At 41.5% G+C, this 13,169-nt stretch overlaps 1 protein-coding gene across 1 annotated transcript in view; it reads left to right on the plus strand.

Annotated features, from left to right (window-relative positions):
* The first annotated feature begins 5,768 nt into the window (after positions 1-5,768).
* LOC108789609 overlaps positions 5,769-13,169 on the plus strand; it is a 94,651-nt gene continuing 87,250 nt past the window's right edge. The window contains exons 1-2 of the mRNA XM_018559670.1: positions 5,769-5,823; positions 7,380-7,463. Coding sequence (XP_018415172.1) covers positions 5,769-5,823; positions 7,380-7,463 — 139 coding nt within the window. The remainder of the gene's footprint in view (positions 5,824-7,379; positions 7,464-13,169) is intronic.

Raw genomic sequence — 13,169 nt, forward strand, 5'->3', positions numbered from 1 at the left:
ACATTTTATCCAGCCCACTTTCCCTTCCAGTAGTAAAAAGCATGTGTTGTTTTGTCTCATGTACATGCAGTGGGTGTAGACAAACAAATAAAAAAGTAAACCAGCGACTAGACTTCCACATGCTTCATTTCCTGTGACATTCCCAGCTTTCCTCCACAGAATTTAAATCTATTCCCCTCGCCTTTTTAAAATCAAGTAAAATAACATGTAAAAGAAAAGCAGAAATTTGTTTTTTTTATACAATTGCATCTGGGTGTTTTTTTATTTAATATTAATAATACCTTTAATACATATAATAAAGGATGAGGTTCAGGTTCGCTGCTACCATGGGTTTTAAGTTGAATCCTGCAGGTTCGGGAATTTGTGGGTTTTGGATAATTTTTTCATTTTTGGGCAGATTAGCCCAGAATCATTTTTTAATAAGGGGGCTTTTGGATAAGCTAGCTCCCTCACTATAAAAGGGGGGGGGAGGTTACATGGCATTAATAGAGTCAGTGAATTGGAAGCTGCTGTAGGATAGTAAAGCTGACAAACTAAATAGGGAGAGATTAGGGTCAGTTAGCAAACTGTAGTGCTGATTTCTAGATCTTTGGACAATTAACTTCTTTCATGGTTTTTTTTGTTATTTCTTATTATGGGGGATTTGGAGGTCAGCGGCTACTTTTAGCTGCTGTCCCATCAATAGCAAACATTTCTTGCTGCAAGACTTCCCTTAAAAATGGGTTTGGGTTTTTCATTTATTTTGAGGCTTTATTTATTATTTATGTTGATAGGGCCTTTATTTTAGGAGCTGCCTTCTATTTGCAGCATGCTGCTCTTTCGTTAAAGGATTTTCAATGTTGCCCTGTTACACTGTGGTCTACTATGACTTCCTGGACATATTTGACCATTTAAAAGCAGTAATGCATCTGCTACTTTTCAGCACTTCATTAGTGATACTTTTAGACACTTTCTACACCTGTTTGTCATTGTATACCTAGATGACATCCTGTCAAAAAGTTTCCCAGTCAATTTAGACAAATGTGAAAAATCTGAAAAATTTGAATTTAAGCATCAAAGTATTCAATTCTTGAGATACAATTTTTAGTGAGCGTATTGAGATGGTTCCCCGAAGGTCACAGTGGCCAGGCCCAAATGATAACAATAAAAACACAAAACGCACAGCTCTTCCTCTTATGTATCCTTGTAATCCACATTCTTCTATTTCAAAGTTTCTATTCGGGTTTTTCACAAACGTGGGTCCGTATACATAGCTACGGGACCATGCATTATACATATCAGTGAGTATACAGGTGATCAACATATGTAACTGATAATATTATACTTGGTCCTGTATTACATTGTAGGTGAGGAGACTATATTGAGCAACCTATCTGAGTCAGGTTGGAGCAACCTTAACACAAAATTACTAACGTCTGCTCAGTTCAGAAATACAACATTCCATATTAGTATGTGTTGAAAAACATGATAACAAGTAATCCACATTGTTTGCACGGATAACCCTCTTCTGACGTAATTGTCTCAAAAACTGCAAAATCAGCACACAATGTTCTTCCAATAGAAAATCCAATTTTATTCCACATGCATCTGTACAAAAGCAACATCTGACACGTTTCTGACTTACTCAGCCTTAGTCATAGCTATGGCTGAGGCAGAAATTAATCAACAGTTGTTTTTTGACCAAATGAGGGTTCGGCAGTTTGTGGGATTTGTGAACGTGTAAAAATGTACTAAAGGGTTGTGTGCAATCATCACTCCCATTATACAGCTTACCAAACAGAACAACCATTTTTACTGGACTTCTGAAATCCAGTCAGCTTTTTTTTTTAAACAAACTTTATTCTGTTTTCTCGGCCCTACCCCAAGGGGTTCGGCCTTTTCTTCCACAGCATAAAATGTACACAGTATGAGGCTATTTACAGTAACCCCAACAATTGTACCAGAAATATCAAACTTAAACATTTCAACATTCCCATTGTTCCCAAGCTGGTTGCCACTCTTGCATTAGTTATTGTATGCTATTAGAACATGCCAGTTACTACTCTTTTTTTTTTGTTTTGTTTCATACACTATGCTATTGTCTAGCCGTAAACTATCACTAAAGCCTCAGTTCGCGTCAGGGCACTTCCAGGACCCCCAAGCTCCCTGTCAGTTTTGCCTTGAGATACCAGTTTGAGTACTTGAAGGGTTGCATTATTGTCGCTAATTCTGTTTCATCATACGATGCTTCCAAGAAGTATTTCCATCATTTGAAGAACTTAGCAGTGAGTGCATCAACATGCATTTCAGTTTCAAGTTTCTCCCTCAGGAACAAGATCCTCAATTCCGTGATGATGCTGGAGATTGGCGGGGGGGAGGATTTATTCCATGCTCTCATTATGCATCTTCGTGCCGCCAATAGGCAAAGATGCATCCAATCCTTGCCCCTTTGGGTTGAACAGTGAGGGTCTACTGCGGAATACTCAGGTGCGCTGAACAGATACAGCAGAGGATTCTGTATCGGTGTCCACCGTAAGACTGTAGTTCTGTATGTAGTAACGTCTGTCCAGTACTGTCCCATTGACGGGCAGTCGGGCACGTCCATAGGCAATGAGCCAACGTGGGGCGGGAGAGACCGCTTTTAGGGCACACTGATATGAGTCGTTGCTCCCCTGCTCCCACCGGAAGAAAGTATGCCACATAGGCCCGGTACATTATTTTAAACTGGGTCTCCCTCCAAGTTTCATTAGTGACCAGTTTGCGTATTAAGTTGTAGCCCTCCACGATGTGCTCCACTAGATCCGGGGTGGGAAAGTCCTTAGCCCATTCTTTGATATTGGATGATGATAAATTAGCAACGTAAGTTAGCTATCAGTTGCATCAGGGGGTTTGTGCCAAATATGTAATCTAAGCGGGCGAAGCAGTCATGTACTCTGGAGAAATGAGTAAAATCAGATTCCAGGGGATGCATTATCCTCCAAAAATCATGCAATCCCAGTGCAGAAGCCAGTTCTGCCAGTGGGGATTGTGAGCCAGAGCGCGTGGGTTGCGAAGTATGGGGGGCACTAGGCGTTCTCTTTCAGTCCTCCAGGGTATTCATAGTGCAATTAAAGTCCCCCCCTACCAGGTGGTGCAGGTTGGCAGTTTTTGCTAGCCAGGAGATCACCTGTTGGAAATGAGATTGGGTTGGCGAATTGTGCATATATATATTAGATATTGCCAATTCCACATCAAAGTATTTTAGATATAATGTTAGCATCCGTCCCTCATCATCCCTTTCCACCCTGACCACCTGATATGGGAGTCTCCTATGCAGTAGAATCACTACTCCCAACAATTTTTTCATAAATCCCCTCATCTGCGATCACTTCTTGCAGTGACATGGTGGCAGGGGTCTGCTGTGGTGAGGGAACGCTGGCGTCCGCCATCTTGTCCCCACATGTTGCCCTCGTTTCACCGCTGGATCGCGGCACCGAAAGCGAGCGGGTCCTCGCCCCCGCTAAAAAACGGCAGCCCCCTCCGCTCGGTTAGCGTCTCGGGCGGTGCGGGCGGGCAGTATCGCCGGTTTTAAATAACGTTTATGGCCGCGGCTGCAGGAGCGCTCTCTCTCTGCAGCCGATCACATGGGCGCTGGAACCGGAAGTCTCCAGTCAGCTTTTGATCAGCTTAAAATCCTTTTTCTAGCATGACCTATTTTGGAGTTATCCAGATCCAGCTCTGCCATATATTCTTGAGGTGGATGACATCAAAAACACTGTTGGATCAGTCCTGTCAAAACATCACAGCAAACATACCTCGGCAAAGAGAAACTATGGTAGATTAGGAGCTGGATGAGCTCCTAATGAGCTCATCAAGCTCCTGATGTAATGAGCAAGTCGTCACTAGAGTAGTGGAGGTGTCTTCTGGAAGGAGCAGCTCAGCATCCCGCAGACCAGAAAGGCACTTGTGCCGCTCCATGCCACTTGTCCACTCTATCAGGGGCCCAAGGCTGCAGGTGTAAGAGAGGCCATACTCATCTCTTCAGGCTCCTCTGTGAAGTACATGACATGCTGTCTGTGTTCCTCTTAGGTAGATTCACTCTCTGTAATTGATCACCAATGTTACCAGGAATGAAAGTGAGGTTAGATCCAAAATTTTGAGTTGTCACTAGACCGGAGGAAATCTTCCATTGAGGACACTTGTCCCTAAGACAACTATCTAAGAGGAAATTCCAAGTACATTGGAACAATATCCCCTCACTTCCTGTTGAGTCCCAGTGGAGGATGTACAGGGAAATCTCCCTAATGAGACAGAAATGGCAAAAAAAAACTATCAGCAGGTTTAATCTCCTCCTACTTTATATAAAATAGAAAGTTTAGATGCACTTTAATCATAAATACAGAATGACTGTCACAAGGGAGTAGAAAGATTGTACTTAAATTGTAAATTTGTTTATTTGCAGTAAATATTGTCATTAATTTATTTCACAGCAGTTCTTTTACTTCCTGTAGTTTACAGGTGTTGAAGAAAATCATCATAAAATCCGAGAACATCTGCATCATCCACCTAAAGCTCACACAAATTACAGCCATACAATGGACTCTTCGGTCTGCTCAGAATCTTGTTCATCAAATATTGATAAAGGTACCTCTTCTGAAAATTATATTCAGTAAATATAATATTTCACTTTTTATATTAGTTTTTCTAGCATATATATTTGGATTATTTTCATATCCCACAAATATATGTAGATGCTGCAGCTATGGCTGCAGCTATGGATATGAATATTAGCATTGTTGTCAACATTGAATACAGTTTGTACACATTCTCTACTGAAAAAGATATTGACTAGGAAACCATGACTTACTGATCACTATTACACAAAACATTATATATCTGTTACTTTAAATGAAAGTGTATTACAAATCACACAAAGGCCAAATACTGAGCATAGCTAAGTTACAAAAGGTCTCATAGATCCCTGAGTCCTCTCGTTAGTACTCCTAATAACGAGAGGACTCAGGGATCTATACACACACACACACACACACACACAATAGGTTGGACTTGATGGACATGTGTCTTTATTCAACCTCAAATACTATGTAACTATGTAACTATGTCTAAAAACAAAATGATCATATTGCCTTTAGCAATCAAATGCTTTTATTTTTAAAATGAATAAGAAGGAAGAATCTCTTTGGCTATTATATTCATCGTTAACACAGGCAATTCTTCTAAGTGAAACTTTATTAAATGATGGCCACTGGGTCATATAACACAACTGGGACAGTTATAACGAAAGTCCACCTAACAAAATTAGTCCAGAGAAACCAGAATGATAAAAATAGAGTTTTACACATTCTAGATTCTAGTCTAAAGTTGAGCTGCTCATGTGCATTGGGTGGTGGTACATTCAAAACTAAAATGTTGATCATTTTTCAATAATTGCATAAATATGCATACTTACAGAAAAGTGTATGCATGTATGCAGAGTGCAAATATCCCAGCTTGCCTTTGCTTGAGGAAACAATGGTGAATAGCTTGAAAATTCCAACCTGGCTAATTGGCATTTCCCATAATATTGTTTGGCACTGGGTGTCTACATAAGTGAGAATGAGCCCAAAGATGTAATTCAATACAATAGAAACTGTGACAGCTATTTTATGTCTATTGGCACCTCTAATATAGTGCACAAAAAATACTACTACTCTACAATCCTTTAAAAGTGGATAGTAAAGCTGGTTATATTTTGTTCTGCCCTGGTATGCATAGGTTATAAATATTGTTTAATACACCCTCTCTTGAGCATGGTTCTTTGGAACACTAGGGTTTCTCCAGAGGCCGCTACACATTCCATGAGAAGTAAGCAGCAGTGGTTTGATCTCCCACCTGACATTGCTATTATTAGTTAAATTTCATGATCATTGCTGAAAATAATTTTATCATACTGGAACTTTTTACCCCAACCTGTCCGTTTGTCTCCCACTCTGACTGCCTTTAGGCGATCCCTTAAGCATCATCTCTTCAGGGAAGCCTATCCCACCTCAACCTAACCTCTCAACCATCACATTCTCAGACAATTCACCCCCACACACCTACCTCCTCATGTATCACTTCCCCCTCCCTTTTAGTTTGTAAGCCATCATGGGCAGAGCTCTCCTTACCATCTTGTCTTGAATTGTATTGTAATTGTAATGTCTACCTTATATTGTAAAGCGTTGCGCAAACTGTTGGTGCTATATAAATCCTGTATAATAATAATAATAGTAATACTGAGCGTGGGGAGTGTAAAAAAGATCCACTCTGGATTTCAAGTACCCCAAGTATGCCACATTCTTTATTCTTTTAATTGAAAATTGTAATGTTTTAATGAAAATTATTTCTAGGGTTCTTCTGCGGTGAAAAGGTTGAGAAAGGCTGGTTTAATACATTGAAGGATATACTATGCCGCTTTGTCTTTTATAAGTTACACAATTCATTTACATGAAGCAACTGAAATATTTTAGAACTGCAGCTCTGCTGAGAAAATAATATCAAACTGTGCTGCTTGTTGCCTCCTTATTCTTATATTTGTTTGCGGAGAAGAGAAAATGTATGAAGAATTTATATTTCTGTTTTTAATTATGGTCTATAAGTCTACATGTAGAAGTAGAAAGCGGGAGCTTGCTAGTCACAAAATGATTTCCCATTCTTTGACATAAGATTTTTCCTCATAGCACACCTGATTCAAAATATCATAAAGTAAGTTTTATTAGGTAATTTGTATTATCATAAAAATAAACTGGTAATAGTTTCTGCTCTGGGTTGTTATCTTTTGCCTTTAGAAGTGAAAGAAAACCATATGCAGTTATAGGAGCTCTTACACAGTGCCTTTTATTCAGAAGGTTCAGAAATATGAAATCACTGGTTAATTACTGATGCTCAAATAATGATTGCTAAGACCACCTACTAAGCCATAATCTATAGGAATAATGTAATTCAATAGTAATATCATGTATCATCTGAAGTCCTGTTATACTGAACAATGGGCGCATACCCTTCTCCCTCAAGGTGCTTTCAAGTTTCTAATCCTCCATAAAAAACGAACAAATTCTGGCTGTTTCTCTGCTCTTCTTTTCTGAAAAAGAAAGTCCTGGAGCAAAAGCCAAAAGAATAGGCGAAAGGACGGCATGACAGGGGGGGGCAGGCAATCAGGTAGATAAAGGGTTAAGTTAGTCTAAGAGAGTGTGTTAGGAGGGTCACTTACCATGATTGGCTGGGTCAAGTTGTCCAGGAGGAGCATCCAGGGTGGTTAGAGCAGGGGGAGGGGTGGTCCAGGCAGTTGGGAGCCAGCACACGGTTAGTACACTTCCCGCCCTCCCTCCCGTAGTTTTTTTTGTTTTCTGCATGTTATTTCTTTTGTTTTGCTTGTCTTTCAGATGCTGGTTCTCGGTGGCGTTGCTCAGGTCTGCGCATGGCGGGCTACGGTGGGGTGACCCTGTTGGATGCGTCCGTGGTGCGCGGTCCTGCTGTTCTCCAGCGGGTTCAGCAGAGAGAGAGAGAGGTCAGAAATAGGTGTAGGAGGTCTCTGCTTTTACTTCCCATGTTGTCCCTGAGTCGGTGGGTTGCGGCTAGGGGCCAGTGGTTTTAAGGGGGTAAGCAGAGATCTTTTGTGGTTGAGTAAGTGGTGCCTGCGCAGACCTCACACCAAATAATAGTTTACAGATACATTGTTGTTTATGGTCATAATTAATGTTTTAATGGCTGCTACAGCCATTTTATATCCAATCTGGTGTGGTCTATTATTGTAATGTGGGCATTGGTCATGGATGGGTTAGGGGCTGTAGCCAGCAGTGGGTGGCTGGGCAATGGACAGCTGTGCCTTACCCTGTCATGTAGTAAAAGTGAAAGCACAACAAACGTGGTTTGTCTTTAGGTGCAGAACCACCTAGATACACAGGCCCAGAGAGTGAATAAAGGTGAGAAATCACTGTTCTGCCTCATTCCTTTAAGCTTGAGCTATTGAAATCTGTAAAGATCAGAGAAAACTGTGTCTTCTGATCAGTTTATAGAGCACAGCCCAGATCTGAATGATGAGCTATCACCATCTGTTTACAACACGTGCATATTCTCAACCCAGACCAGATGGTCACAGCAAATTATGATTCTCAGCCTTAAGTATCTGCTGCTGAAATGTGAGTTTCAGTTCTTTCTTCTATTTAGTAAGAGAGAGTTTGTAACGTTTTTTACTTTTTTGCTGGAGGATACAGAGATGATTTGAGGATCTACAGCTGAGTGATAAACAAATAATATACATTTTTGGGTATTTGAATGCATTTTTAAGTTTTAACTCCTAAGTTTAGTGTCACTTTAATAAAATGTAATTAAATAAAGTTCTAAAAAAAAAAGTAAACAGTGCAATGTGCTAGCACTTCTACATTTAGTGTCACTTTAATTTTCATGGGCACAGCATGGTGCAAAGTGGTTGTATTGTGCCACATCCCACTGTGCTAAAAAAAATGTACTGCAAGCAGTCTCTTTTTTTTTGGGCACACCACCGCTACACAGTGGTGTGAACTGTGCCAATCGGTGACAAAGCGAATTGCCTTGTTTTGCATTGGGGCTGTGCTGGACAAAACAGCCAGAGCAGCCCAACACATTTGGTGGGAATGGGCCCCTAATCTCTCATTCTCAGCCAGCACTCTCTCCACCATTCACACTATGGGGTCTATTCACAAAGCTGCCGAGGGCAGCCGAGTGAATGACCGATCAGAAGTGAAGTGAGCCGAACACTGTTCGGCTATTCACTTCAGGCTGGTACGGCTGAATTTGTGGCAGCATTAACTCTCTATCCATGCTTTCTTCCCTGGCAGCCACCCCAATCCTAGTCATACTACATTCTTTGATAACTCTCCCCTGACTTTCTAAACTATTTATCTCCCCTCACTGTATACCGAAACTTAATTTCCCATCCCTGTCCATTAGGTATGTCCCGATGCCACTTTTTCAGGCCCAAGTACAAGTACAAGTACATCCCCTCATGTACTTGCCGATACCAATTACCGATACTTTTTCTTAAAGGGACAGGTGACTTTAAATGATCCATAGTACAACTACATGTTATGTACTATGGATCATGGTTTAACCTATTCATGTTAGCAGGGGATAATTGTAACTCTATTACTGCAGTGTACTGGACGTATGTGCTGTATATGTATTATGGATCATGATTTAACCTATTCATGTTAGCAGGGGATAATTGTAACTCTATTACTGCAGTGTACTGGACGTATGTGCTGTATATGTATTATGGATCATGATTTAACCTATTCATGTTAGCAGGGGATAATTGTAACTCTATTACTGCAGTGTACTGGACGTATGTGCTGTATATGTATTATGGATCATGATTTAACCTATTCATGTTAGCAGGGGATCATTGTAAATCTATTGCTGCAATGTACGGGACATTTGTGCTGTATATGTATGTAATGACCCGTGAGGTTATATCTGGACGCTCAACTGTGGAGTCTCCTAGTCTAATGGCAGGGTTCAGTTTTGATTAATTCCTTCATACTCCATTCAGTGTTTAATGGAGGGTTTGGAATCAGTTACATCATTCCCTGCCACTAGGGGCAACCTATAAGTTTAGTATGTTCAGATGAGTGAGAGTATGTGTGCACAACATGCGTTTCCTAGTTAATCCAGCCCAAGTTTAGGTGAGTCAAGTTCTGCAACCCCTCAAGACACGTACATCCCAACACAGCAGGATAACAGTGCCTTATGAGAACCACAGTACCCAGCTCACACAACGTCACTTGAATAAGGGTGAGATAAGCAGGTGGTTTGTTCTCGAGGTAATGGTTCAATAAAGTCCCAGTGACTAGTTTGGCAGCGCTTCCTAGCAGCGCAGAGAATCACAACCCAAGGTGAGTATAGCAGTCACAATACACTGTTACATAGTTTCAGCAGGCGATAATCAGCAGTGATCCGGTTAATAGTCAGTTGCAGGATTGAGTAGATATACACACAGACAGTGCTAGCTATCTCCTAACAGCTTAACTCCTCAACCCCAGCAATGTATAGGTTAACAGTCTCTTGAAGGAATGTGAAGACTGAGACACAGGCAGTAATAGTAATCCCCTTCCAGCATTAAGTCCTCAAGCTCTGCAGCACATATGGCAATCAACTTCACACCAGCAATTGCTTCTGAACAATGTTAACCTATCATCCAGACACGGTTCAATTGATTTGCTACTTGCGATTTTGGGGATCTCAGATGGGTCCTTAGGTGCAGATGCTGCAATGGTTCACTCCTGGCAATGTTCAGCGTGCACCGTTCACAACGGTCGGATGCTGAACAAACAATCTTGCTCCCTTAAATCCCTCCTCGCCGAACGCGAAGGTGAGGAGCTGGGTCCCGTCCATGACGGAGCTGAAGGGGTGGAGCTGGTTGCCGTCTTGGACGGCTCTGAGGAGGCGGAGCTGGTTGCCGTCCTGGACAGCCCTGAAGGGGAGGAGCTGGCTGCCGAGCTGGCCGTGCGCGGCCCCGCCAGGCAGCGCTGGACCGAGGATGGGTAAGTCTGTTACAATGTACAGGGAATATACAATTCTGCACTGCTAACATGAATGGGTTAAATGATCCGTAGTACAGGGCTACATATCATATGTACTACGGATCATTTAACCCATTCATATTAGCAGAGGATAATGGTAAATCTATTGTTGCAGTGCATTCTATATGTAGTATATAGTACATGTACATATAGAGTGCCTGCAACAATACATTTACAATTATCCTCTGCTAACATGAATGGGTGAAATGATCCATAGCACAGGGCTACATACAGATCATTTAATCCGTTCATGTTAGCAGAGTATCATTGTAAATGTATTGTCTGCACTGTATTAGCAGTGTGTACTCTATATGTACTCTGTATGTAGTACATATAGAGTATATACTGCTAATACAATGCAGACAATACATAATTGCTTAATAGAACCCCCCCCCTCCCCCTCCAAATCTGCCCTCACTGTGCCGGAGAGAGCAGGAACGAGTCAGCGGCAGCGCTGGTCCAGTGGGAGGAGCTCCAGGAGGGGTCCTAATTTAGCTGGCTTAGAGGTGCCGGACAGCTAAATTAGAACCCCACCGGGAGCTCCTCTCGCCGGACCAGCGCTGACTGGCCGATGCAGGGTTTTCTTTTTTCCTTACTTACCTCGCCGAGCGTCGCGTCACTGCTGCTCCGGTGGGACATCCCTACTGTCCATACTATACATTGATCCTGTCTGTACCTGTTCACACATTGCTGCAGTCTGATATCTCTAAGGCTCTTTTCACACCTAGGCGTATAGAATATGCGCGTTTGTCGATTCGCGGTAAAAAAAACGCGCGACAAACGCGCGTTTCCGAGGGCTACTTGGCTGTATCCCAATGGAAACGCGAGACAAAAACGCTGCAAAGAAGCTCATGTACCTTTTCAGGCTTAGGCCATTTTGTAGCGCGTTCAGATGGGCTGAAATACGGCAAGGTGTGAACCATGCCCATAGAAAACAATGGGATTTTCATGTTTGAGCGTTTTGTAGAGCGTTCTTAGAGCGTTGAACGCGCTACAAAACGTACAGGTGTGAACCAGGCTTTAACAGTACCACCTGCTTCATTCAGCATTATACAGTTTCTCTGATCCCCTGTGCTTTGTATGGTAATTGAACTCAGAGACCTGTAGCTGCTTCCTTGTCACTGCATTCGTGTTCCCTTGTCTCTGCCTCTCCCAATATCCCATGGTCAGTTGTTAATCCTTCCTGTTCTCCACTTCCTAACATGGCCAGCTTCCACTCTTCTTCTTTAATGCCCCCCGGTCCACTTCCAGTTGTCACTCTACTTCCTCTATCTATCTTCCTCTGAAGTCCATGTTCAGGTACCATGCTGCCTTTTACTATTTTCCCCCAACTCCATGATTAGCTTACACTTTGTCTTTCCCAGTGATTGGTTTTAGTAACAGCGTATTTGGCCAAAAAATGTGTGTCAAACTAAAATGCATAATAAATGCATCAGTAATGCATACCAGTGTCTAATGAATCATTTAGGAGCCAAAGACCATTCGGCCTAAGTTAACCTGCTCAAGAACGGGTACAAAGCTGATATTGTTAGTACATTTTTAGATTTAAGTGCTGATTGTATGTTATTGTGCAAGTTTGAATTATTTTGGTATATTATTTGTCTTATCTGGGTTGGATAAAGGAATATGATTTGTGCAGAAATCGCATAAACCATATACACTGTTGTGTTATAAACTACATTAATACTGGTGAACGTGTTAAGCATAATACATTGTTAAGACTTGCTCGTGACCAGCTTGTGCCGAGCTTCTTATTTGACTGATCAAAGTACAGTTGCAATTGTCTTTTTTATGATACACTGCTTTCGTGTAGAATTGCTTCATAAAGTTTTGATAAATGTGGCAACCGTAAAAGCAAGTTAAGTTTTGGTGATAACAGAATATAATAACAGAAAGAGAATAACAGAAATAATAACAGAAAACAAGCACACTGTGTGTACTAGGTCTAAACTATAAAGGTATACATTAACTACATGGTGATCATAGCCAAAATCTGGAAAACTACATTTACTTTTTTTATTGTTATCATTAAAATATATGTTATAATAATATGCTATACTCACAATGTTTACATGAAGTCTACATGACTTCATTTGGCTATACCAAATATGAATGAAGATTCCTTGGGTACCTTGTACTTGGCACAGGCTATCATCCACTAGGTTTAAATATAAGTGAAGCGGTTCTGAAGTCACGTGATATGTTTGCTTTATTAAACATATAGGGTTTGGGTCTTGTGGGACTTTTTAAAAATTTCCATGATGACTACATACATGTTCATTCTTCCCAAGCAGGATAGCCCTGAGCTTTCTTGAACAATATTTGAACTATGATTCTTCAAATTAATCACTGTGTACCAGTGGAGCTTCCTTTGAAGACAGGGCTATACAAAGGGCATAAACTTCAGTCTTGCCCCTTACAGCCGGCCGGGAGCTCTCTAGATCTGAGCGGGCATCTTTAGACGTCCGCTCAGACACGCCCCCTCGTATGTTAACAGGCAACGATGCCTGTTAACATACAAGCATAACATATGTTAACATAACATACAATCGTTACCCCATACATACCGCTTGTATGGGGTAACGATCGGTGCCCCCCCTCCGCGGTCCCCCC

Source organism: Nanorana parkeri, unplaced genomic scaffold, assembly GCF_000935625.1.
Source record: "Nanorana parkeri isolate BGI_ZX_2015 unplaced genomic scaffold, ASM93562v1 scaffold411, whole genome shotgun sequence".
Lineage (NCBI taxonomy): Eukaryota > Metazoa > Chordata > Amphibia > Anura > Dicroglossidae > Nanorana > Nanorana parkeri.